Source organism: Brachycentrus maculatus, unplaced genomic scaffold (assembly GCF_059751285.1).
Source record: "Brachycentrus maculatus isolate JH-2025_06_01 unplaced genomic scaffold, ASM5975128v1 h1tg000077l, whole genome shotgun sequence".
Lineage (NCBI taxonomy): Eukaryota > Metazoa > Arthropoda > Insecta > Trichoptera > Brachycentridae > Brachycentrus > Brachycentrus maculatus.
In genome coordinates, this window is record NW_028280831.1 from 1,246,207 (window position 1) to 1,273,216 (window position 27,010).

Below are 27,010 nucleotides of genomic sequence, written 5' to 3' on the forward strand. Positions count from 1 at the left end.
TAAAAGATTCAATAAGTGGCATGATATTTATTTTTAATCCATTTTATTATATTTTTAAACTTTAAAAACGATCTCCTGAAAAATGAAGTTTTTTGATATATGACGTTGTTGAAAGGAGTGAGCGATATGTTTTATTTGACCGGTGACCGGGTTTCGTTATTTCCGACATCATTAGACTGGGATGATGTCAGCAACAACTAGTCTGATTTTGTCGGTAATGAAGAAACGCAGTGACTGGTCCAATAAGCTATTTGTGGAAAAGTTGTTATTTATTATATTTTTAGGAGAGATTTATTTTGACAAAAAAAGTGTCTTTAAAGTACCTCAAAAGAGATTATGTCGCAACACACGAGTACATACCGTTCCACTTTTTTTTAAAAAGATAGAATTACAATTATTATTTATCTTGCTAATTATGTACAAATTTAATCAGTTTCTTGTTTATTTATTGTTTTTGCTGTGTTGGGATCACGAGGGATATTCTGTTGTAGGGATATCCGGAATGTCTTATCATTTGCTTTTGTAAAGAGAAAGCCACTAAAAACTTATAAGAAGAAGTTGGTCCGTTTGGTGTCGTCAACAGGCCTTCTGTTCTAATGGAACAGGGCAGCTCTGGTTAAGTTGCACAGTCAAATGCATAAATTTCATCAGTTCACAATTGAGAAATGTTGATAGGCAGTGACAGGGATATTGAAAGCTCTTTAATGTAAATTCACAGTAAAAACGGGATACAATTTTGTTTCACATTTTGAATAAATTTCACAGCTTAGTTAAAAAAAAATTGCTTTGCAAGAGAAGGTCTGTCAGGAAGCCTAGATGCTTTTGCATCAGATCTGGGAATGCGGTGGGACAGCTTTCAATGTAAAAAATTGAGAAATGTACATACTCCATATTTGACATCGTATATGTATGCATGGAGTGTAAAGTCACAGTAAAAACGGGATACAATTTTGCTTCACATTTGTACTAAATTTCACAACTTAGTTAAAAAAAATAAACAAAATTGCTTAAAACGAGAGAGTCCATCGGGAAGCCTAGATGCTTCTGTATCAGATCTGGTATGGCGGTGGGATAGATTTCAAGGTAAAAATTGATAAATTTACTTACTCCATATTTGACATCATATATGGGATTAGGCTCCTCGTAATCGGACACGTTGTTGGCCGGCGGAGGTGACGAGGAGGGCGGGGTGGGTGCTGGGGCGCGCGGGCGGGGCGCGTGCAGGTTGAGGGGGTCCGGGGGGGGCTGGCGGATGGGGGGCGCCGGGGGCTCCCCGGGGCTCACTCGGCCCAGCAGCTCGGGACCCGGCCGACACACCACCAGCTCCACTATGGGGGGAGTTGTTCTCAGCACTTCTAGGGCTTCCTGAAATAAAAAATGGAAAATTATTATTTTTTATATTAAAAGCATGAACTTTGTGGTATTGTAATATCCACTCTACACATTTCACTCTAATATTCAATCTCTCTTATCATTCATCGATCACATTGTGTAATACTACTTTTATAAACATTTATTTGTGACTACTGGTGTAATACCACTTTTACAAATAATTGTTTATAAAAGTGGTATTACACAAAGTGAACGATGAATGATAAGCAGAGTGTTTTGGATAATAAATCTTTTTTTAAACCAGCATCCACCCGCTACAGGGTGAAGGTTTCTTCATTGCCTGTGACTACTAGTTGCGCCCATTGAGGTAGTGTTTTACGAAAATGGCGCTATAGAAATTATCCAAAATTTCTATAGCGCCAGTGAAGTTACTAAGGTGTATGATTTTAGTTCTATGATTTTACATGTGAGTTTACTACATAGGGCGCTTGTACACTACATGGAATTTTACTGTCCGGCAGTCCGGTTTTTTCAAATAAAAGCGACTACGACAGTTTAGCGTAATCGAATTTACGTGCACCATGATCACGCACCGATCAAGCGCACCGATCCGAAGAAAGACGGCCAAAAGCACAAGTCAATCATCCGTTTTATCATGCTGTGGTGAACGCCCCGCACGTTTACGAACATATAGTGTGATGTCACCATGTCCTTATAAACCAAAGCGAGCAGAGTGCGTCCTCTCTGCGAGTGTTTTTGCCTAGAATTTTCACTCATGAATTACATGAAATTATAGTAACTTTAAACATAAAGAGTAAATCCACTCACAAGTAAAACTTATAAAGCTGAAGCCTGAGTAGGGACATGATAAACGGTGTTGCATAAGCCGTAGCTAGATTTCAGTCACTTGGACGTAAGGTAATTTAAAAAAAAAGTACGTCCTCTCTTTCCCCACCGAAGCTGCAATGTGACTGTCGATACGTCCTACACCCGTGTCTTGTTGTAACCAAAATTTTGTTACATTTTATTAATATATTTTTGTGGATATCAGTGTATAGAGTAAGAAAATCTGTAAATTTCAAGTTAAATTATAACCAAAAATCTTTTGTGCAAAATAATCGCGGATTTCCAAGTACGTTTATCCTTTTTATGATTTCATATAATAATCAATTGCAACCTCTGAGGAGATAGTGAACGTGTGGGCCCGTGATCAGTGCCAACGAGCTAACAACGCTTCCACAATGCTAACCGGATTGCCGGAAGGCAAAATTCCGTGTAGTGCACAAGCGCCTATAGGATGTGAGTTTGGTCGCTACGTACGTAGGTGGTGAGGCCGGCCAGCGAGACGCCGTTGGCGGCCAGCAGCAGGTCGCCGGGGCGCAGGCGGCCCGTGGACCAGGCCGGCTGCGAGGGGTACAGGCGCCGGATGCGCACCAGCCCGGCCGCGCCGCCGCCCCCGCCGCTGTCCGCGCCGCCCGCCACGCTCAGCCCCAGCCCGCGCCGGTCCTTCTCCACGCGCACCGTGAACGTGTTGTCTGCAAGGGAACATCGTACATTACCACAGTTTCACAGTTGACAGGTATATTGAAAGCTTTAACCCTTCACTGCATAGTGTAACAAATTTGTTACATACCAAAAAGTTAGTGTTAAAACGTTCTTTAAAAATAAAAGCAAACATTCTTTGTTGTTACTGATTAGATACATTCATAACTCACGTATATAGTTCATAATTTAGCCAAAAGATGCGCTATGAACGCCAAAATAATGACTTCACTTGTCTCTCGAAGACGAACTGTCAATGCAGTCATGCAAAAAAAAGTCATGCAGTGAAGGGTTAAATGTAAATTCACAGTAAAATCGGGATACAATTTTATATTGTTTCACATTTGCAATGAATTTCGCAACTTAGTTTAAAAAAATAGCTTAGCAAGAGCAGATCTGTCAGGAATCCTAGATGTATCAGATCTGGGCATGCGGTGGGACAGCTTTCGATTACCACAGTTTCATAGTATTATGCATAGTTTCAGCAACCTCGTTTTGCGGTGGTGGCGCACATTACTGCGCAATTCGGTTACCTTCAACTTCGTTTATAAAAAAAAAATTAGGGGTTACTCGCAAACATCCAATTTAGTAAGCGATCGGCCGCGCGAGAGGCCAGACGTGTCCCCATATATATTTGTTTTTAGTACATCGAAAAAATATTTTTATAATTTATAATATATATATATTTTTTAAATATAATTAACATTGGTCGTGAACCAATATGTAAACCTCATTGATTATTTTGAACATTTATCTATTTTTGTAGGGTAAAGGTTAAGGGGCATCTCGCAATCTGGATGATTCAGTATGCGTTCGGCTGCGCGAGAAGCCGGTTGTGTCTCTGCGTACGATTTTTAAAATAAAAATTGGAATTTGAATTTACATATAAGTATACTGGAAAAATATTTTTAATATATTTTTAACTGTTTACCTTTCAATAGTCCTTATCTCTTCAAAGTCGTATTTTTATTTCGAAGAAAAACTAATATTTTCAATACAAAACCGGCATTTTAAGCAAAACCGACATTTTAAGCAAAACATTCAATTATATCAAATTTACCTGGGGTCGAAGAAAATTAAGTTGCGATCTATCGTATATTGGTCATTAACACGAAACAATAAGAAAATAAAATGAAAATTATTTAAATGCAGCCAACAGCCATATATATCATGGTTACCGAACGCAGACGATAATGGTGCCATTTGTATAGAGAGCTGGTAGTGACGTAAATAGGCAATGCTGTACGAGCCAAATAATATTGCTGGAATTCAAGTGAAATATGAAGGAGAGCTGCACTTTGAATATTTGAAAAATTGGCTCACTTTACAACGCAGTGTGGCTGTGAGTCAATAAAACGAGTAATACGCGTACAACACACTTCTCACATACATGTTATAAGCGCTGCTTTGTGAATGGATTAGGGAATCATGCTGGGGCCTTTGAAAAATTATAAAAAAACGGCGATTGATTATTTTATAATGAAAAATAATCTTTGAAGAAAAAAGTTTGTTGGGTTGTACTCGCGGACTCTGAATCAAAGATTATAGGTTCAAATACACTCTACCACAATTTGATACCTACTCGTATGATACGTCATGAGCCTAATAGGCTTACGAAAATGATATGAAATTTAAATATTTGTGCATGTAAAAAATTATATGTACATAGTAAAGAAACAAAAAATAAATAAAGCTTTAAAAAAAACGGGGCTACACATGGAATATCGGATAATAAAATTTACAAAGTATATTCAATACGATATTTTTTGTATAAGATAAACCTATACATACGAGTATATGTTTAAACATATGTAACTATATTTTATATACTTATTTTTCCTAATGACTAATTTTAAACCGTACAATAGAATAAAAATATACCTACAATACTATTTGCATATAATACTTAAAGACTTGCTTCTTTTTAATGTACGACACAATTTAAAATTTTAATTAAGAAAATTGAATGCTGTTTTTGATGACATGTAATAAACTGAGCTATATCTTATGTAGGTCATTTGGGGTGAATTAAACCATAATGCATTTAATTTCCAGACCGTAACAGGCCTAAAGCGGAAGGGGATATTTGAGTGAACAAAATACCAAACCGGATACAATAGTTCATTTATATGCCTAATAATTTTAGTTATCAATCAGCTTGCCATTTCCAGCCCGCAGTGATCGACAAATATTTACCGAAAATGATCAGTTCGGGGTTTGGGGCTATAACAATTGCAGCATAATGACCGAAATGGACAAATATTGTAGCTAATCATTCGACAGACATCACAGAGGCAATCAACATTAACGCAAAACACATTTTGAAAGGAATCGATACGCGATGTATTTGGAAATATTTGAAATATTCAAATACGTATAGAAAACTGTTTCCACAATTTTCGAGAATGTTGACAGAAAATTTGTATCGTTAAACATGGTCGTAAAAAATTGTGCCCGGTTTTATGATGGCATTGATAATTTAAAAAAAAAAGATATCGAAGGGTCCTCAAATATTATAGTTAAGTTATACATTAAAGCTACAATCAAAACGTTGAAAAAATCATTCTTAGCTTCCTAAAATGTCAGTTTTTTAAAAGGCAAATTTTATTAAAGGTATGAATATGAAAAACTAAAAATGTAGTAAACATATACCTACAGATACTAATGATAAGATTAATTGAATGATTTTTAAGGTCGAATAATTATAATTCGGGTCATAATATTATTCGATTATTCTATTCCCGAGTCGAAAAACCTTGAAATATATTAATTATTTTATTAACCTAGTTTTAAAACTAGCCACTTATAGCTGATATAATTTTTTTTAAAGATTAAAATGACACTTTTTTCTTGGTAAATATAATAATATTTCTTTACTAATATTTCTTAAAACCTATTCTAAAGTGTGTTTCGATGTATTCCCCATCATTTTCAAACACTGTTTAAGAAAATGAGAGATATTACTACAAAGTAACTGCAGTATCAATTAATTTAATTAAAATTTTAGGTTTGCGTTTCATAAAAAAAGGTAAATCGTACATAGTACCTTCATAATGTTTTATGTTTTGTACATGTCGCTCACTCCTTTCAAGAACGTCATAAATCAAAACTCATCAACTTACAGTTGAGCATGTTTTCGGAATGCCCAGAAAATGTACCATATCCCAAACGAGGCATATTTTTAACTTAATGTTTACCCGCTACAGGGCAGAAAGTGTTGTTTTTGCATTTTGAAGAAAACGTATTGTTTAATTATTTTTTTTAAATATACTAAATATTTTTGAAATAGAGATAAAACCTTCAGGTTTTACTTAAAAAGACCTGTTGCATAGTAAAAAGTTCAATAAGCGGCTTGATATTTATTTTTAATACATTATATTATATTTTTAAACTTTAAAAACGTTCTCCTGAAAAATCAACTTTTTTGATTTATGACGTTCTTGAAAGGAGTGAGCGATATCTGAACTATGCCTACATTATTTGAATTTATATTTATTCATAAATGGTCAAATCCCGTTTCAGCTTGCCTCTACGTTGTAGCAGTGAAAATACATTTCGCGATTGCAGATAACAGTAACAAATTGGGACATAAAAATAAAAAGCAACGATTCAGTAGAAAAAAATGTTCAACACAACAAAACAGGCACTTAGTTGAATCGTAAATAAAATGCCATATCAGCACTTTGGAGCAAAACAAAATTTAAAAAAAGTGCAATGTCTATCCATTTAAAAGATAATTGTTTTCACTGCTGTCGTAGGGGTGAGAAATGAAACGATAGAGCTATTTTTATTTAATATTTGACTGATGTAATGACGTGAAAACTGATGCATTTTATGTTGCGTGCCGATAGTAAAACAAAAGAAATTTAATATGAACTTAATACAATAGCAATAAAGCTCAAATTGACTACATTTTAGTTAGAAAACGTTTGTATGGGAAAAAGAAAAGGGCTGTTTTAAGGGTTTTTCCGGCAGTTATTCGAATTTTTCTCGCCGTAAAAACCATCCTTGAACTCCAACGAACATTTGAAAAAAAATTGGCCAAATTGGTCCAGGCGTTGTTGAGTTATGCGCTTACCAACACATTTTGCGATTCATTTTTATACTATAGATTTTATTTAATATTGGACTGTACAACACAGAATCTCAATTGTTTGAGAAAAATTTACTTGGATTATTTAGGTGATGTCGTAAACTAAACAATTCTCCATTTAGCATCTGGAAAATAAGTTTTTTTTTTTTTTTCACTTTTAAAACCACTTTTAAAAAAAGCGGAATACTGCTTTAAAATTGAAAATTGCTTTGTGCAATAACACAAAGTAAACAATGGATGGTAAGGAGAGTGTTTTATTACCTTACCATAAAGTTATCAATGCTTTTAATGTACAATTTTTTATTTATTTATACTACGACGTTAAAAATATAAGTTTGCTAAACTTTAGATTGATTAATTAAGGGGAGTAATTTAAGACGATAGATCGATACTCGATATTCATAAATAATAAAGGGTATTAAAAAATAAGTATTTGTGTACACAATTTCCTTTGAATGCAGATATGGAATCAGTACTCTATTTACGGTATAACAATGTTGGTAGGAACGTAGATCTACCCCCGGGCGCAGAGCCGGGGTATTCTTCAGGGGGTCGGTTGTCGTTCCGCTCTTATATTTTCAATCAACCACCAAAACCGTGACGTCATAACGCCGAGCCACTCCAAATATGATTTCCTCTCAGAGTTCACTCGAAAATTGCCACGGAAAGGCAGAAACCCGACACGAAATGGCCTCCGACCGAAATCTCGACGTTCTGAGGGTTGTCAAAATATTTTCACAGCGGAACTTACAGAAATGTCGCAATAATGAGACGGGAAACGGAGCTGTAAAAAGGGGGGAGATTTCTGTATTTGTGCCAACTCAACCCCCTTGCATTTCGTCTCGGAAAAGCATGTTAACATAACTGGATTCTGACCAAAACTGCTTACTATATATTCCTGCGCACGGAGCAAATATTATCGCTATAATAATGATATTTTTTCTTTAAAAATTCGTACACATTACTGTATGCAAATTATCGAAGCTCATACGAGTAAAGTTATGCAACCATGATTCCCTTAGTCATTGCTGATATTTTTCTCTTCCGCTTACTACAATTTTTTTCCGTCATTTCCATTTTCATATAGTATGCAGTAGTATCCATCACTTACGTCATCTATAACGCTGTTTTATTTCAGATTTGAAGCAACGGACTCACCGAATGGTCTTTATAACATCAAAGATTAACTTAACAGTCAACACCGCGTCCATTTAATCCATTGCTTTGGACAATTTGGCCAAGAATTTGTGAAAGATTAAATACATACTTTTGATAATCTAATGAATATGTATATTGAATGTATCTATGTATTATGAAAATAAATAAATAAAAATAAATAAATCTAAAAGACCACTTTAACGTTTATTTTACATGACCGACTCAAACTAGTGATGGGATATCAAATGAAAAGACCGAAAAAGTAAAAAAATTCTTTAAAATAATTCGTAATTTATTTTTTTGTTGTTGCTTCAATCACTTAAAACTAATCATGTCGATCAGTGGTTTGCGCATTGCGTTTCTCTAACTCCTATGATATATTTGATAATTTAACAAAAACAAGACAAACTGACTAATTAACCATCACACTGCTTCCCCGCAGGGGTAGGCGGGCACTATGGTCTGAGAGATTGCATTTCGACTGCATTCAGTGAACTTTCATCCTTCTTTTGCCAACACCATGCTTCAATTCCATACAATGAGGTTGCAAAAAATTGTTAAGCTGTAAAAAAATATTAACCGAGAAAACGTAACAAATATCATCCAAATCGGGTGACTAAAAAGTAACAGTTATCCATTAGGCATATATCTAACTCCAACACTATCACCGTGACGTGTGGAGCTAGAGCGAGCGACAGTTTGGGAGTCACAGAGCTGGAAGATAAGATATAGTCAGAGTGAGGAGATAAGATAACCCAGGGGCGGGTGGCGATGAGGGTGGTGGAATAGCGTAGCGTTGAGGGGAAGGTAGAAGGTACAGTCACAGCGGGTGACAGCCTCTGAGCGGGGTGTGGGAAAACAACGTCAATCGCACAGAATGTATGTCGAGGGCTAACAGAGGCACATCTCCCGAAAGTTACTCCGTAAGATATTGGTGCGGGAATGAAATCAGAAATTAGATAGTGTTGTGATAGATAATGGAGCGACACAAGATAATACATAATGTAGATCAGTTGACACGCGAACAGACTGCTTGAGTACAGTGGCGTGCACAGTTATTAATCACTGTAACCTAGTAATAGAAAAAACAGCGTTTTATTGTTTATGGTATATTTTAATACTTTTCCGTCATAAAACACTCTCCTTATCATCCATTGTTCACTTTGTGATAATACCACTTTTATAAACACTTATTCGTGACATTTATTTGATATTTGTATAAAAATAAACTTTTGAAAGAGAGAATGAAGACAAATGAATCTCAATGGGAATATTTTTAAAAGTGGACTCGAAGATAAATTTAGTTGGTTATTTTATGGGTAAGTCTTTATTGAATGCTTCACTTATCTGTCATAACTCTAATAATGCGTGTTTTGTCGCGGAGGAATAACTAAAAAAACTTTTAGTTTTTTTAAATCTTTATTTTCATTTTATTACTATTACAGTTCTCTATATTTTTTCCATTCCATAATGGTAAGCACTGCTTATGTCCCTATATGAAATGCACGCCACTGCTTGGGTGTTTGTGTCTAGTAGCGGCATCGACAAAATAATATGCGAAACTGTGCAAAAACACGGGGAACAACCCTATGTAAACAGTTTTGGGTGACATCTGTGGACAGAGATATCAATCAACTATTCATCAGAGCCATCTCTATTTGCAGTGCGTCATTATGATGTTCTCGTGTCAACGTCTTTTCTCTGCTATTTGAGTATTTAAATTATGTACTAATTTTACGTATTTAAATATTTTGTAAAAAAGAGACAAAGTTCTTGGTTATCACCACTTGTCTACTGTAAGAAATATTTGGACACCTTACTGACATATCGCAGTGTCAGTGAAAATAGCAGATAAAGGAGCGTATAATGATTTTGAGTATTTGATTTATAAACATAAATTGAAATTTTAAACAAAAGTAAATATTATTTTTTGACATCTCATCAAAGATGAAGAAGAATATGAAGTCTGGGCATTTACGGGGCTGACGACCGTCATAGGCTGGTTTAAGCGATCACTTTACACAGGTGTAACATTCACCAATTTTACCCATTATTGACAACCACACTACTCAAATTCTTGGAAGTACACGTGTGTAAAGTGATCACTTAAACCAGCCTATGACGGTCGTCAGCCCCGTAAATGCCCAGACTTCCATATTATTCTTCATCTTTGATGATATGTCAAAAAAAAATATGAAAATAACTCTTGTAATTGGAGATAATCCAGATTTTGTGAACAAGTATTTGGACACACTCAAAATGTTGTAAAAGTAATTATGTTTAAAAAAATCAAGGCGATAGATAAAGAATAATATTCTTGCATTAATTCGAATTCTAGCATGTTCAAAATAAGATCAGGTAACATGAATTAAAAATTCTTCAGAAACAAATTGTATGTTTTGTATTTACAAAGAAAAGTGGAAAGTCTGAGCAAATGATCAGACTTTCCAAAATAGCTTCTCATAAAACTTCTTCGTTTCTATTGGGATATTTAAAAATATATTGCTGAAAATCCTTCATGGTTAAATCCAGTATTTGAGTAAAAAATACTATTAGTAAGAACTTTGATTGAAAACCCAGTTTAAATTATTTTATTATTTCATACTACTACTACTACTACTACCATCACGCCGTTTCCCCGCAGGGGTAGGCAGAGAGGATGGAACGCCACACTCTTCTGTCCTGACATACACTCCTAGCCTCCTTCACATCCATACATCTAGTCATACATGCCCTCCGATTACGCAGACTTTTGACACCGCCAGATTTTAGGTTCTGATTGATCTGATCGTGCCAAGTCTTTTTCGGTCGTCCACGTTCTGTTTTCCCTCTCACATTCGCCACATATATTTTCTTAGTCATTCTCTCGCTATCCATTCGCTCCACATGTCCATACCACCGCAAAGAGCTCTTTCTAATCTTTTCAATTATTCCTCGTTCAGCCTTACATTCCTTTCTTATATCATCGTTTTTAATTCTGTCATACAATGATTTTCCACACATTCGTCTGAGGGAGCGCATTTCAACAGCATTCACTCTGCTTTCATCCTTCCTTTGCCAGTTCCATGTTTCGCTTCCATACATTAGTGTCGGTACTAGCACGCCGTTGTGAACCGCTAGCTCGGCTTCCATGGACATATTCTTATTCCCAATCACTCTGTTAAAAGCACCATTTATTCTATTCCCTGCATTCACTCTTCTCTCAATATCCTTATCCACTTTTCCATCCCTTGTGAACATGCTTCCTAGATATAAAAATTCTTGCACCTGTTCTAGGGATTCATTGTGTACGATAATCTTGCATTCTGTCAAATCATTCTCTCTTTCAAACACCATGACCTTTGACTTACCTTCATTCATTGCCAGATCATTTTCCATACATACATCGTACATTCTTGACACTATTAGTTGCAAGTCCTCCGCGCTGCTCGCTAGCAGTACGGCGTCATCCGCATACAGCAAGCAACTAACAGTTATATTCATCATTTTCGCTCCGACTCCCATACTTTCAATCTCTTTCATACAATGGTCCATATAGAGATTAAACAACCATGGTGACATTACACATCCCTGCTTTACGCCTTTGGATATTGCAAACCATGATGTAATGTCCCCATTCACTCTTATACTAGCTGTGCTGCCCTCGTAGAGGGAATTATTTCATGAAGTGTGAAATTCAACAAAAATACTAAAATATCAAGAGAATAACGTAAGTGAAAATTGTGAAGCCTTGAGACACACATTATTAGATTCCAAATATGATTCAATTTAAGAAATTGTCTAGAAATTTTATATCAACACCTACGTATATCAAAGTTTCCAAGGGAACAAACTATACGCACGTTACTATACTTATAGTTCGTGCACGTTACTATACATATTATCGAACCACTTTTCGCCGGTAGAAAACCAGCAAAAATCTAATTTGAAGGCCGATCACTTCACATTTTCTCGTCACTGGATGTCAAGAAGACATAAAATCACCATAAAAATATAGATGGTGTTGAAGAAAATTTACATAATTGTAACCCTTTTCACTCTCAAGACATTGCTCAAGATTCAGCAGTTACTTTGGGATAATATCCATCTATTTTTAATTTATATTTTACATGGTAATTACCATTATTTCTTAAGTTATTGTGACACGTGTTTCGATACATTCCGCATCATTTTCAAACACCATTTTTAAACACGATTTCAAAACCATTTCAAATACTCTCAAACATACGGTAGGTATTTGAAAATGATGCAGAATGCATAGAGAAACACATGTCATAATAGATTTGAAGAAATAGTAGTATTAATCAAGTAAATCCTAAATTATAAATAAAGATAACACATTTGCTTATTTCTATATAACATTCTCAGCCTACCCGAGCAAAGTACACCCACATTTAATTTTTTTTTTTTAAAATCACATTTACAAAAAAAAATGTCGTAATTTACACATTTTATCAGAAATTTACAAAAAATTAATTACTTTAATGAGAGCTTCCTACGAGTGAAAAATTTTCGTGTCAAAATCCCAGGCTCGCAGATTGGAGTAGGTTAAATTATAAAATAAAACGAGCGCTGCAAGACTGAGGTATCAAAAGCACGCGTCGAAATATGAACGAGAAACACCGCAGATCAACGTGCTCGATAAGCAAACGTATGTTTACTGAATATAGCGACGACGGTGCATTTTTCCGTATCAAGCGTTCCGCACATGAGATGTTATGTATCTCGTATCGTGGCATGTACTACCCACGGCGTACGTTGAAAGCAAACTACACGCTACTAATGTTGCAACTGCCTACCGCCTACCGCCAGTTCTTCATGGCTTCGACTCCCCCTGGAATTGGCTAAGTGCCATTCTCGCGAGCGGAAAGCTTGAAATTCATTATGTCCGTGACTACAATGTGTCGGAGTGGAGTAGTACAGTTCTAGTGCACTGTAGGAGCTGTACGTAATGCACATATGCACCGGCGCACCACCAGCGCGCTCGCGATGCCCGCAACGTGTAACCCAGTAACCGGCGTGTTGTGCGACATCTGGGTCTATTTTTGCGCACTGAAAGGCTAACGCAAAACTAACTGGGTTAAACTAATAGGTCACGGTCAGGAATTGAAGACTTGCGTAAAGAAAATACAGCAAAACCTCGATATAACGGACCTTCATAGTGCTGAGCTTATTTTCGCATAAATTGCTAATTGCTTTTCATCATCACTACTTGACGAATTTGACATTATGTTGGTAGAAATAAAAAACTTTTACTTAAAAAAAATACTAAAATCTATGTTAAATTCACAGCAAATAATTTTAAATGGTTATTTATAAACGTTTTTAACTTATTAAAAACGTTATAATGCGCGCGCTAAGACACGTCCGTATAGTTCGATACCTAAATCAAATTGCGCAATAGTCGGTATTCCGACGCTCCGCACTTTATACGCATTGATAGAGTCGATCTATCGACGGTTCGCACGCTAAGGGTTAACGAACCAAAAAAAATAGATGGGGATTCCATTAATTATTTACCTTGCTTATTATGTACAAAGTTCATAGATCATAAAGTGGATTTTTGTTTGTTCTATTTTATTTTAAATTTTAATCTGTGTTGGGAACAGGAGGGATAATCTATTGTGGCCTAATCAGGAACATCTCAGCATTTGCTCATTGCTGGGAGGAAACCACGTACAGCTCCTAATTTTAGAGAAGAAGGCTATTTGACGCACTTCAGATACAACGAACAAATTTCAAAATTGCAAACAAAACTTGATTCCTTTTTCATAGTCGGATAACCGAAAGCCGAAATCAAACCGTAACGTCATTTCACGACTAATAGTGACTACTATCGGCCTCTTCGTATAAAAGTTTAACGTAAAAGAGGAAGCGAGACCTCTTAAAATTTAACCGACATGTCACCAGTCTGATGATATTGCAACCGACAAAACCCGGTTGTTGATCAATTAAAATTCATGTGGAAAAAATGACATACTTGTTATTTTATTCTGTAAAATAGGTGTTGTTTTGATCGTAATAAGTCTGGATCGACAAAAGAATGCAAAATAGTAGAAAATGTACAAAACGCACGGAAAAGTCAGCCAATGGAGCGGGCTCCGTTTTGTAATCGGTCGGTCGAATTTCCATGAATACAATGCGCTCAGTATGCGCATATTGATGCAAAGCTATTGTATTTAATATCATCCACAACAACGCTCCGCTGGGTCGGGAATACTCGTACACTCGGCTCACAGGTCTACGTGAAACCAGCCATGTATTTATTTATTCCATACAAAGTATTCGTTTTGAATAATTTGCTATTTAACTCAAAGCCCAATAAATCTTCATAAACATTTGAAGTTTTTTAAGGAAAAACCTGCTTCTATTATCCATAAAGTCATTAAAATATCCAAACCCTTATCCGCACCCCAATGCCCTCATAAATAACTAATTAAATTTAACTACAAGTCCACTTTAAAAAAATATTCCCAGTGATTCATTAGCCTTCTTTTTGTATTTAATTTTTTTTTGTACGAATGTCAGACCGTAACAATTTCATTTTATTCTACATTTGACCTGATGATGGAATGATTATTCCAAAACCGATAGTCACGAAGTAGCGTTTTTTAAAGAGGTATTACACAAAGTAAACGATGAATGATAAGGTAAAGGACAGTCTTAAATATTTTATCGTTTAAGTTTTAGCTATTAAAATATAAACAGAATAATTTGTTTCATTAATTGATTCGGTAACTTTTGAAAATTTCGGACTTTGTGGTAAAATCTATCTATTTATAATTAACGTTTTACTTAGTAAGTACCACTATTTCTTAAAATCTACTGTAACACGTGTTTCGATGCATTCCGCATCATTTACGGTGTTTGAAAATGATGCGGAATCCATCGAAACACGTGTCACGGTAGATTTAAAGAAATAGTGGTATTTACTAAGTAAAACATTAATTAAAAACAAATAATTTGTGATACATGAGGCAGGAATGGATCCCTCGACAAATGATCAAAGTATCAGTTATTCTAGAAAAAAAGTACTATAAGAGAACGTGGAGGCTGATTACGTATTCATTCGGTGAAAAGTAAAACAAAGCTATTCTAGAACTAGAATTCCTCTGAGAATCTATTAGGTCTCCAAACATTTCACACATGCAAAGGGTACTAACATGCGAAAGTTTGCCGTTTAAATCTAATTCATGTTGTACGCATGCGTGGGTATTGGATATTTATGTTGTAGCGAGGCCACCCTTATTTTCATGTTAAAATTTCATCTTATGGTGAACGAACCATTTTATAAACATGTACTCGTATGCTTCCTTGAGTTTGATCGTCAACCGACCTTTGTGAATACAAAATAAACAATATAATCGACGTAGAGTAAACAGTTGTTGGCATTTTAAACATTCTATGTAATATTTGAGCAAACGTTTTGTACTAAGCAGTAATGCAAATACGAGTACGCCCATATTCATAGAATTTGAGTATGAAAATGAGTTGTTAAAAACCTATTGAAAATACAGATAACCTATAAAAAGCTAAGTATTGCGCTAGTGAATTTTGTACGCCCCCGTGATGTGGTTGTTAGCGCGTTAGGAGGCCACGAGTTCGATTCCCAGTGAGGTTTTACTCATTTTTCGATTCCCAGTGAAATTTTACTCATTTTTTTTACTAATTATCCAGTTTTTAAAAATGATAAACATAAAGTAACACATTTTTAGCACACGAAAATTATTATGAAAAAATATATGAAAGGCGGATAGAAATAAGAACAATATACAATAGAAATAATTCCGACTCAATAAATAAAACCGTTGTGCATTAAGGTCTTTTTTAATACTTTTTTATACTAAATATTTTAATAGTCTTTTATTTCAGCCCTTGTCCGCACCAAATGGTGCATTAGGCATATAGACATCATATTAATGCAGTGTGATTTGATTGTTACTTACGCGAAGGCAAGGTAATCAATTCTGCACTTCAGGTACAAGTCCACGGTAATATTAAATAAATAAAATATTGAAAAATCACTAACATTCATTCCTACTCCCCTTGGGAATGAAACCCGGGGCTTCCAGCAAGGTAGCCAAATGCACTCACCATTACATTATAGAGGCGAATAGTCTAATACAAGATAATATTGAAAGGTATGACAAATCAGTGGGGCCAACTAACCTTTGTACTAATTTATATTAATCTTGAAGTAAAATATCTACTTTTAGTATGAAAAAGATAAACACAAACATGGTTGTACAATATAAGGCAACATTTAATATGAACAGTAGAACAGTAAATTTGAAAGGATTTTTATGGATTAAACACTGTAATCTAGTCTCGTCCATCTCGACTACCCTTAAACGTTGGTGGAAAACATATTATTACACGATTTAACCCCTATAATCCGAGGTTGCTTTGGAAGCTTCGGAAGAAGATATTGAGATGAATAAAATGCGAAAACATTCTAAATAAGGAGGTAATCGAGTTAGGAATTTTTTATCGAATGTGAAAACCGAAATTCAATTTTGTTTAATGCACATTTCTGCGAATACAAAATTTACAGCAATTCAAAATCGTTTTGCCTTTGACGTAATAGAAGAAAAGCCGTAAATTATCTCCCAACAATCCTTAGAGCATATTTTTCTAACAATTGAGCCAAAAGCAGAACACAAAAAGGAAATAAAGTATGGAAACACACAGGAAGCGTTCAGAAGCTTACGTAAATCAGAAAAGAGATCAATCATTTAATTTCAACGCAATAACTCAAGCACGAAGCGGTGGTACAAAGTGCGTGAAAAACAAGCGTATTTTTAGTTGCCACCCGATCGATTTAAAACACCATTAAACCCCTCAAAATAAAAAAGCACGACCTGATATACTATAGAAAGACAGCGATCTAGCAGGCGAAAAGGATTTTGTATTTAAGGCCATCAAATTTTTCTGGGAGTTGTGAGAATTCAAAGGTAAAGGCGATGAGAAAAGACCGGGTAGAGGAATAACGAATCGCCGTTATCAATCTCACGTATAAATCCTAACAATTCCTGTTATTTGAAGATATGCTCTTACAATGGGTAGCCAATTTTCCTTAAGTAAGGATTAAGAGGGATATTTATAAATCTACTAGACGGCGCTCAGGAGGAATCAATCACACATTTTTTTATCATTGGGAACTCTGGAGATTACACGTATTATTTTCAAGATTATGTGTCATGTGGAGAGATAAACCATTTATTTGTAAACGGTTTATGAAATGCCTATTCTTTGTATGTATTTATGACCTTGTTAACCCATTATTGTTTACCTTGTATAATGTTGGTATTTAGAGAAATGATTGGGAAAATACTAGATAATTTAAAAATAGTTCAACATTTTGAGTGTGTCCAAATACTTGTTCACAAAATCTGGATTATCTCCAATTACAGGAGTTATTTTCATATTGTTTTTTGACATCTCATCAAAGATGAAGAAGAATGTGGAAATATGGAATATGTCAACCCCGTAAATGCCCAGACTTCCATATTCTTCTTCATCTTTGATAAGATGTCAAAAAATAATATAAAAATAGTTCAATGAAAAAATAAAATTTATAATAAAACTAAACTTTTATGTATTAAATGTTAAATCACATACTCATTTTCTGAGTCTTGTCAAACGAATGACATTCGTTTTAAAATGCCATAACTAGGCGAAACAATTGTCACAGAATTGATTTGTTTTATTTTTTAAATTAAATAAAACTTAGTAGACTCAAAAAATCAGTATTTGATTTAACATTTAATACGTAAATAAAAATGTTCTACAAATTAAACGTCAAATTTTTAATTAAATGAAACCCCATTTAACGCTGTGTGTATTTAAGCATATTGATGATTCCGTTTAAAGTTGTTTTGTATAACGTTAAATTTATTAAAAATTATCCCCTGCGTCAAGCGGGGTTGCAAATGTTTTATTGACCTGCATAATGTTTTATTGACTTCTTTAAAAAAAAAACTAAACAAATCTTTGACGAATTCAATATTATTTCAAAGAAAAAGACTTCAAAATAATAATTTTGTATCACGATTTAGGACACACTTAGTTTCAGGTAACATTATATGATTTTAAAAATAAAACTGATTCGATTGGTTGAGAAAACATCATTCACTAGACAGTAACTTTGAATGTCCTTAATTGGTTCAGCGCGTGCCCAATATCGGAACAACTCCCCTATGTTCCTATTTATTAGCATTGAGAAAATAAAAATAACAAGACCCTTAATTTTTTTTGGCAAAAGTCGCATGGGAATCGGCGGTTTTTGGAGGTTGAAAATATGCTCGTGCAAGATGATCGAATAAGAAAAATTCGTAGAAATTTGAACAATATGATTGATCATTCCTCAAGGGAACATGTTATTACGGTTAGGGAGTGGGTTCAAATTAAAAGTACATTTTTGAAATTACTGTTTTACTTGTAAATAATCGGCGCGTAAAAATAACAATTATTTAAAATATTAAACTGTTATGTTTATTGATCTGGCATTTACTTAGGAAGGCAGAGAAAAGACATTTGAGATGGTATGGGCATACAGGACGCAGAGAACCCGAACGTAAATACGGAACGTAAATTCAGGAAATAGAAATGGATATTTCTCAAAAGTTATATAGAGGAATGCCAAGGAATTCATAGGTGCTGCAGAAATAAAACATGATTCAAAGGCATGGCCCTAGGTGACGTTATCCAGGACAGAAGGACATATAGCCTGGGGACGAAGAGAGCTGACCCCAGCAGTCTGCAAGGACAATAAGCCGGGATGTATATTTGCTTTGTGGAATAACATGATAATTTAAATATTTAAACTTCGTTTTTCTACCTTTAGATGAGAATATCTGTAGCTCTCGAAACTAGTCTAGTATATTTTAATAAACTCAAAAGTGGTCTATTTCAAGTTTTTTATTGTTATATTTACATAAAACTGTTAAATTGGTTATTGTAATGAAAAAATGTAATGTAAGTTATTCGAGGATAAAGTAAGGAGATAATTATTAATGCAAAGAAAAGTTATATTTCTATGTCGTTAAAATGAATAATCAAGTGCATTTTTAAGACATCTCAAGAGATTTACATAGTTTTTTTAGAATAGGCACTTAGTTTACTAGGGGCTTACTTTATACGTACATTGACTTATGATCACTTTATACACTGTATAACATACAACATTTTTGTAAATCTTTTCGCTTGGCGCTGTACAGCTGCCGGCCAAAGCTGCTTCATAAGTTTAAATAGATTCCCTCAGATATTTGCATCTTAAGTCCGTATTTTTTTGCATACATAGAAATACTGTGATTACTGATAAATTAAAATAGTTAAAAGTGAAAAAAGTTCTACAGCTTAGCTGTTATTTGAGAAAAATGCATCAATAATGCAACTGAAGTTAGCTTGGTCCGTGATGCAGTCCATTTCTCGGAACAAATAACACGTGTTAAATGCATTCCTACGGCCTTGTCAATATTGTGTATACAATAAACAATAGCGATCCAAAAACATGCGTTTACTCCAACTTCTATTTGTGCTATTTATTATTAAAGCTTAACGAAAAAATATCTTTACAGTAAAAAAACATATAAAATTATAAACTTTATGAAATGCAGGGTCAGTTTAAACACCCAAAACTTTTCCATATTATAATCCATTCTGTATAAGCGCCCTTGAGGTAGTATTTTACGAAAATGGCGCTGTATAAATCATCCAAAATTATTATTATTATTATAGCATTTTGTTAACGATTAAACTTTTATATTAATTTTGAATAGATTTTTTTTCTTTTTAGAACAAACCACATTTGAGTCTTTACCGCCATCAGTGAAAAATTAGCTATTTGATTTTTCTTACAAGGCTTCTTTAGTGGTCAAGTAAAAACCTATTTAAATATTGTTACGAAAATTAAAACAATGATAAATTCATACTTCCGTTTAATTAAGTACTAAAATACAAATTTCCGTAACTTAATTTATTGAAGATGTTAAGAACCGTTTGTGAATAAATAATATTACATTATTCCGCATTTACAAAAGGGCTGAATAATAATATTCAAAGGGTTAATATTATATTTAGAAGCCCACCAAAAACTGAAACCCTAAAAGTATCTTTGTTCTGGATCTATCCTATAAAAGTGCTTAGTAATTAATTTTAACGTAACAAATACAGTAAAAAATGCACCTTTCAATATTAAAAAAATAATTTTGGATACTTTATGCAGTGCCATTCTCGTGAAATACTACGTCAAGGGCAATTCGTTGTGGTATTATATGATATATTGTTTATTCTTGGACAAAACAATAATAAAAGTTGAATCGAGGGTAAACCTTCATTTAGGCACTGTTGCAGATTGCCTGGTAAACTTTGTCGCGTCTGGCTCGGGTCCTTTAGGGACGTATAGTCACCAAACGCACATTAATTATATAAAAAAAATGTCTCGTTTATTTTTTATGGAGCGTGTCGAAAGGGTTAAAGTAAAGTCACTCGTCTTCAATTTTCATTGTGTCTTTAATCCTTCATTTTTTCCAGGGAGTTAAAAAATATCCGCCCTCATAGTTAGGCGCGCATTAGGCTACAGTGATGAAAGTTCCAGATTTGATTCTCAGGAGGGTGATTATTCTTGATTTTTTATTCTATTGTTACCCAGGTCTGATCCGATTTCCTTCGTGTAATTATATGATCAAGGTAACACTGCTCCTATACGATTAAGTGCCCTATGCACCATTGGGTGCTGATAAGGGTTAGAAAGACAATATATTTTTCTTATGGTACAGTTCAGGAATCGAATAAAGGTAAATGAATAGCGAATTAATTAAGACGCTGTCAATCTGATGCTTCTTAAACGAACATACAGTATTAATAAATTGGGTTATTTTTCTACTAATTGCCGCATTTGGTTGCATTTATTCCTGTTCATTGGCACATATGTAGGTAGGTACTGTAATTAAGTGCAAAATCGAAAATATTTTGAATAAAAAGGGTGAAATATACCGGGGAAGATGTATTTTTTTTTTAAATGAAGATAATATTTAAGGTGAACGCTTAATTAAATTAATATAATTTTTATGCTTAAAAAAAACAGGAACGTTATTTCTGAGAGTTGATTTGATAATTTTCCTCTTGTATTTGAATATTTATTTACCCGGTATAAAACATTCTATCTGCAGCGTATTTCAGAAGATTTCAGAAGTATAAAAATAAATCTCTTTATCATTCGTTTGGTACAAAAGAGGATGAAGTCGAAAGCAAATTTCAGGATTTGATATAAAAGTACCAGAGTTAATTATTATAAGAAAAATGCGATAAATTCACCAAAAATGCTAGCCTACCATTACTTTATACGTTTTAAAGATTGGAATATGCTTGTATTAGATAATGCGCAAAATAAAATTGTATATTTCGGTATACATATTCATAATAAAACCGGAAAGTACTATATATTCTTTACTATTGATAAGTAATAATTTAATTTAAATTAAAGAGCAGTGTGTAAGATTTTGTATATTAAAAGCATTGTTAACTTTGTGGTGTGGTAATATAACACTCTCCTTATCATTCATCGTTCACTTTGTGTAATAATGTGAAGTAGTGTTTTTTAAAGTGGTATTATACAAAGCGAACGATGAATGATAAGGAGAGTGTGTGTAAGATTGTCTCAAATATTCTTTTTTTCTTTAAACTCCATTATCCCAGAATATATTTGTATGAATAAATGTATTCTGCTAGTATGTCCTCAATATTTATTTAGAAATTTATCTGCAATATTATAAAAATGCTTTACATTTTAATGTTAAATATACAATGTTTTAAATATATTTTTAAAATTAAATTATTACAAAAATACAACTGATTTATAATGTTTTTTTAAATGTACGCTCGGTTACCTCACTGGAGGTCCCGGGTTCGATTCCCAGGGGGGAGGTCAAACAAATATAAGAGATTTTTCACAATAATATTTATTCAATATTATTCTGGACTGATACCTGAAGCGGAGGGCTGATCACCTTTCCTTCATGAGTTAACAATCAGGATAACACTGCATTTATATCAGCAGTGCCCTATGCACCATCGAGTGTGAATAAAGGTTGAATGTATGTTATTCATAATGTTATACTAACCTGCATTAAAATTTATTAAATATATAAAATATGTACATAGGTACATCATATAAAGCGGGAATGTACGTTAAAGTCATCGTGTCAAAAACCTCCACAACTAAGTGTTTTGTTACACTTTCGATGAAGTTTGTCTTTGAAATGGGATATTTTGAAGACTATAAGCCAAAATATAAATTCTGAGATTTAATCCTAGTAAAAACACTATAATCTCGAAGCTGAACAATATAAACTAACAGCCTAACTAAAATAAATTCAAAGGGCTATTGATTTCCGATAGTATAAAATGCTCGACTTTAACCGTATAATACGAAAACACGGGTTTCTCAGCCTTTGCAACGGTACAATTCTACTGATTTATAGGAAAAAACTGATAGGTCATAATAAAACACCATATCAATACCTAAATTCGAGGATCAAGCTTTCAAAATCTAATCCCGAGTGCTGTGAGCGGCATTAAAAATGGTTTCGTGGTTGGAATTAAGGTCGGAAACCCCTAATGTAGTTATGTCGATACAGTGACGGGTGGTGCTTTAACTGATGAAAAAAGTTGGTTGGGAAACTTTTATATTAAAATTTTACATCGACCCGGTCTACGAGCGCCACTGGCACAAGAAAACGAGAAAAAATAAGCGTTCTTACGAGAAAGATTGAAGGATTTATATATAACTAAAAAAATCATCCGCGTTATTTGAAAACTCTTTCGATGAGTGCACAAAACTTGGCAAATCTAGAGCCAGAGAGCTCCAGCACTTATCGTTTAACATAAACATACTTTGTGAATATAATGAAATTAACAGATACTAAAGCGATAAAAGTACATCTCCTTTATAAAGTTGAGATACTGTGAAAATATCTATATTGATGTTTTAATTTGTATAGCCAAGAAAATCTGAACTTTATGAAGCGGCTTCAAATTACTTTCGAGAGATACATTCAAAATATTTTATTTATTACAAAAATATAGCATGTAAAATGGGGAGGTGATGCATTTATTTCTTTACTAGTGTAAATGATTTAAGTGGCTTTTAAGATTTATTTTGATTCAGATTTTATTTATTTATTTATTTATTATAAACTATTGATTTAAGAATGAAACATATATTTATAAGATAAGATCAATAAAAAGGAGATTTCCGTCAACCATATTTCAATATCATACCACAATTATTTTTTAAAGCTTAAGCTCAAGCTCTTTCTAGAAGCATAATCGAAGCTTTAGAGTTGTGCCCTTTTGACATTGAAGGATGAAAGACGGGTAGACGCTGTTTCTTGTATTTCAGTGTTTCCACTGATAAAAAAAAGAAACAGCTTCTACCCTCTCTTAATTCATCTACATTCCAAGGGCACAACGCTGAAATTTAAACTAAACATAAAAAAAACAATCTTCATACATCAAGTTTGTTCAATTCATTTTAAGATACACAACATCAATACTAGCTTATCACATGCGAGGCAAAATATATATTAAAAAAAATATAATAGGCAGAGGACAATTGGCACACGGACGAATTATACTCAAATACTTCAAAATATTATACACAGTAACTCGGGATAAACTAATCAACAGCGATAATCTATAAAGCTTTAAAAAAAAGGAAATTTGATCATACACAAAATAAAAACACAAAAAATCTGAATATTGCTAGGTGTCTTCGTGGACGGAGCGAGAGATGAATGAAAGAAAAATGATTAATTTTTATACGCAGTGTTTGTCCTAGATCTGTAGCATCGGATGCACTTATAGCGGACTATACCACTGTTATGGTAAACATAACTTTATTACTGTTATATATAATATATCACTGTTATGGTATAACCGATGGGTGTAATAACTGAATCAGAAACAAAATTGTTGGCTTGAAAATTCGTTCGCATCTGTGGCTGTTGACAATGGAGATCGATGGTGGTCATAATGTCAGGGGTGAGTATTTATAAAGGCAAAATATGACAAAACAGGTGGAGATTATGTGAGGTTTACCGTCGTTGATGAACGGATACATCTGCCTGAGGTCCACCTCCTGATCGTCAAAGTCCTCGTCAACCGGCATAGCTGGAGGGAACTCCTCTTCTGGTGACCTCTCAGAGCCGTACCCTTGGTCGCAGCCAGGATCCTGGAGCTTCCACACCGGGTCCAGATCCCCTGCTGCAAAACCACCCAAGGTCAGTAAGAGTTGTGCTAGCCGCGGACTGATTCGAGTGGTGCGTTCGAGCGAGAGATACCGTTGCTAACGACGCCACGACGATATTAACAATCACCGATTGAAAATGGTTTTGAACGAAATATCTGAAACTGTATGAGTTAATAAACTAAGATCAATGAAAAAATATAAAAATATTATAATTAAGAAAAAAATCATGCGATAAAGGATATAAAAATATGAAAACCGATAAATAATAGATGAAGTATTATCTTGTAAAGTAAAATAAATTTTTAAAAATTACAAGGGAGCCTCCCTTGTATGTTAGTTTAAAAACGCATAAAATCTAAACTTTCGAATAAAATTATTTAAAAAAATTGTAAACATACATATAAACTAAATATAAGAGTCTTTTGCACATTATTTTAACATACATTGTTTTTTTTATAAGTGACTCAAGTGTCGTATGTATGTACGTATGTGTATATTTACATATATGTATATATATATATAAATATATATATATATATATATATATATATATATATATATATATATATATATATATATATATATATATATATATATATGTATATTTATATAAATGTATATATATTCATATATATATATATATATATATATATATATATATATATATATATATATATATATATATATATATATATATATATATATATATATATATATATATATATATATATACGTACACATGTATGTGTGTATGTTTATACAATGTAGATGTATTAAAGTATGTGTTTAACTTAATATAAGCAAATTTTTAAAAAGAATGTGGCATATTTCCGTTTCTTTAGAACTTGTACATATAAAAGTGACTGCATATATGCGAGTACCGCATAATACGATAAATACTCTTTCCGTTTCTTGCTTTGATTGCTCGAGAAAATTCTGAACCTCAGGTTATTTATGCAATTTTTAAATTGACTAGGGATCTTTGCCCGATTGCTTAGTTCGCACTGAGACTATTGCCGGAAGACTTCGACTGGATACACACATTAATCCCAGCGTGAATTCGCGAGAATTGAAATCTTGAGAGAATTGAAAAACGTTTGCGCCAACGAAGTAATAAGGAGAGAATAAATTAAGTCGGGAGTAAAGGACATAACGTGTTTCTACGAAAAGCGAGTGAGAAGAAGTCAATAACAGTACATTAAACAAACATTTAATACAATATGTACAAACAGTGGGAAATATCTGTTAGGAGTCATGCTTGCAAATATACAAAGATGTTTATAATACAGCGAAAATCGTCGAAAAACGAAAGTACGGAGCCAAACATGATATTATTCGTCATATACATATCGTAGTCATACAGGAGAAAGTGACCAAGTGCATTTTATACAAAAACATGATCATTGACTATTTGCTATCTTACTAGCTTAATATTGCCCTGTGTTATGGTAATTTAACACTCTCCTTATCATTCATCGTTCACTTTGTATAAAACCACTTTAAAAAACTTATAAACCGTTTTAAAAAATCAAATTTGTATTACACTAAGTGAACGATGAATGATAAGGAGAGTGTTAGTAAACATGTTATTTAAATTACACACAAAACTATTATTAATTAATAACACAAAAAAAGAGAAAAAATGTATGCACTGAGATTATTTACACATTTATATATATATGTAAATATTTGTATTTCAAATAGTTTAATTCAATGTTTTGTATTTACATATTCAGGTATACATTATTCGATTTTTCATAAAATAAATTAGGTGTATGAAAACATACTCGTATACCTGACATTTCGTCGCCACTAGAATATATTTTCGCATTGCTTGATTCTTAGAGTAAAAATTATTCGTTTTAGACGATTTCCACTGTATTAATAAAATGATAACTTAAATTAATATAAAACACATACATACAAGCTTTACACAGTAATAAATCATGCATCAATAATTTGTTTCTGTTTTATATGTTTATAATCTTATACAAGAGCGATGAAAAGTTCGTTTTTGGAAAGTCTTCTCTCTTTTGTATGGCGAATATTATAATCCTGTCGAGCATTGTAAAGTTCGCAAACTAAAGGATTGTTATCAATGTAACGACTGTTACAAGATTCAAGATTGTTCAAATTCCAGTAGATTAGTTTAAGTTTATTAAGCCTAATAAACTAAAACATTTTAATAATCTTTACAACAACAGAGAAAAATGTATATAATAGTTAAGCGAGAATTCTTAAATACAAACGAAATGAAAATTTGAATATTGGATCTGGAAGGTATCTGTAAGGCATGTGTGTGAAAGGGATGGTTGATAGCAGTGGCGTGCACAAAGTTTTTTTTTTATCAAGGAGGCAGTAAGGTTGGGTAAGGATAAGGCAAAGTAGGCACTGGTCATGTTTTTATAGTGAACGCGAGTAGTCCAGCGTAGGCACTGATTTTATGCCTATATAGAATACATGCTTCTGGTTGATAGATAATGACAGAACGATGATATGACACTGGCTATAACACCCAAGATGGGTAAAAAGCCATTAAAAAAGAAGAAGAAGAAGAACGATGATATGAAGTAGCATGCTGAATGAGGGAGCACCATTCTGGCATTGAACCACTGCGTTATCCCTACTGCAGC

General features: G+C 33.6%; 1 protein-coding gene across 8 annotated transcripts in view; it reads right to left on the reverse strand.

Moving 5' to 3' along the window:
* Window positions 1-27,010, reverse strand: part of LOC148311093 (tyrosine-protein phosphatase non-receptor type 13-like) — a 325,348-nt gene that overhangs the window by 13,255 nt on the left and 285,083 nt on the right. For all 8 annotated transcript variants that reach the window (XR_015837312.1, XM_088257293.1, XM_088257291.1 and 5 more), the window contains exons 6-8: window positions 24,227-24,391; window positions 2,653-2,867; window positions 1,108-1,365 (exon numbers count right to left, since the gene is read on the reverse strand). Coding sequence is in view for 7 of the 8 variants with exons in the window: in XM_088257293.1 (XP_088113419.1) it covers window positions 1,108-1,365; window positions 2,653-2,867; window positions 24,227-24,391 (638 nt within the window). In the remaining variant the exon portion in view is untranslated. The remainder of the gene's footprint in view (window positions 1-1,107; window positions 1,366-2,652; window positions 2,868-24,226; window positions 24,392-27,010) is intronic.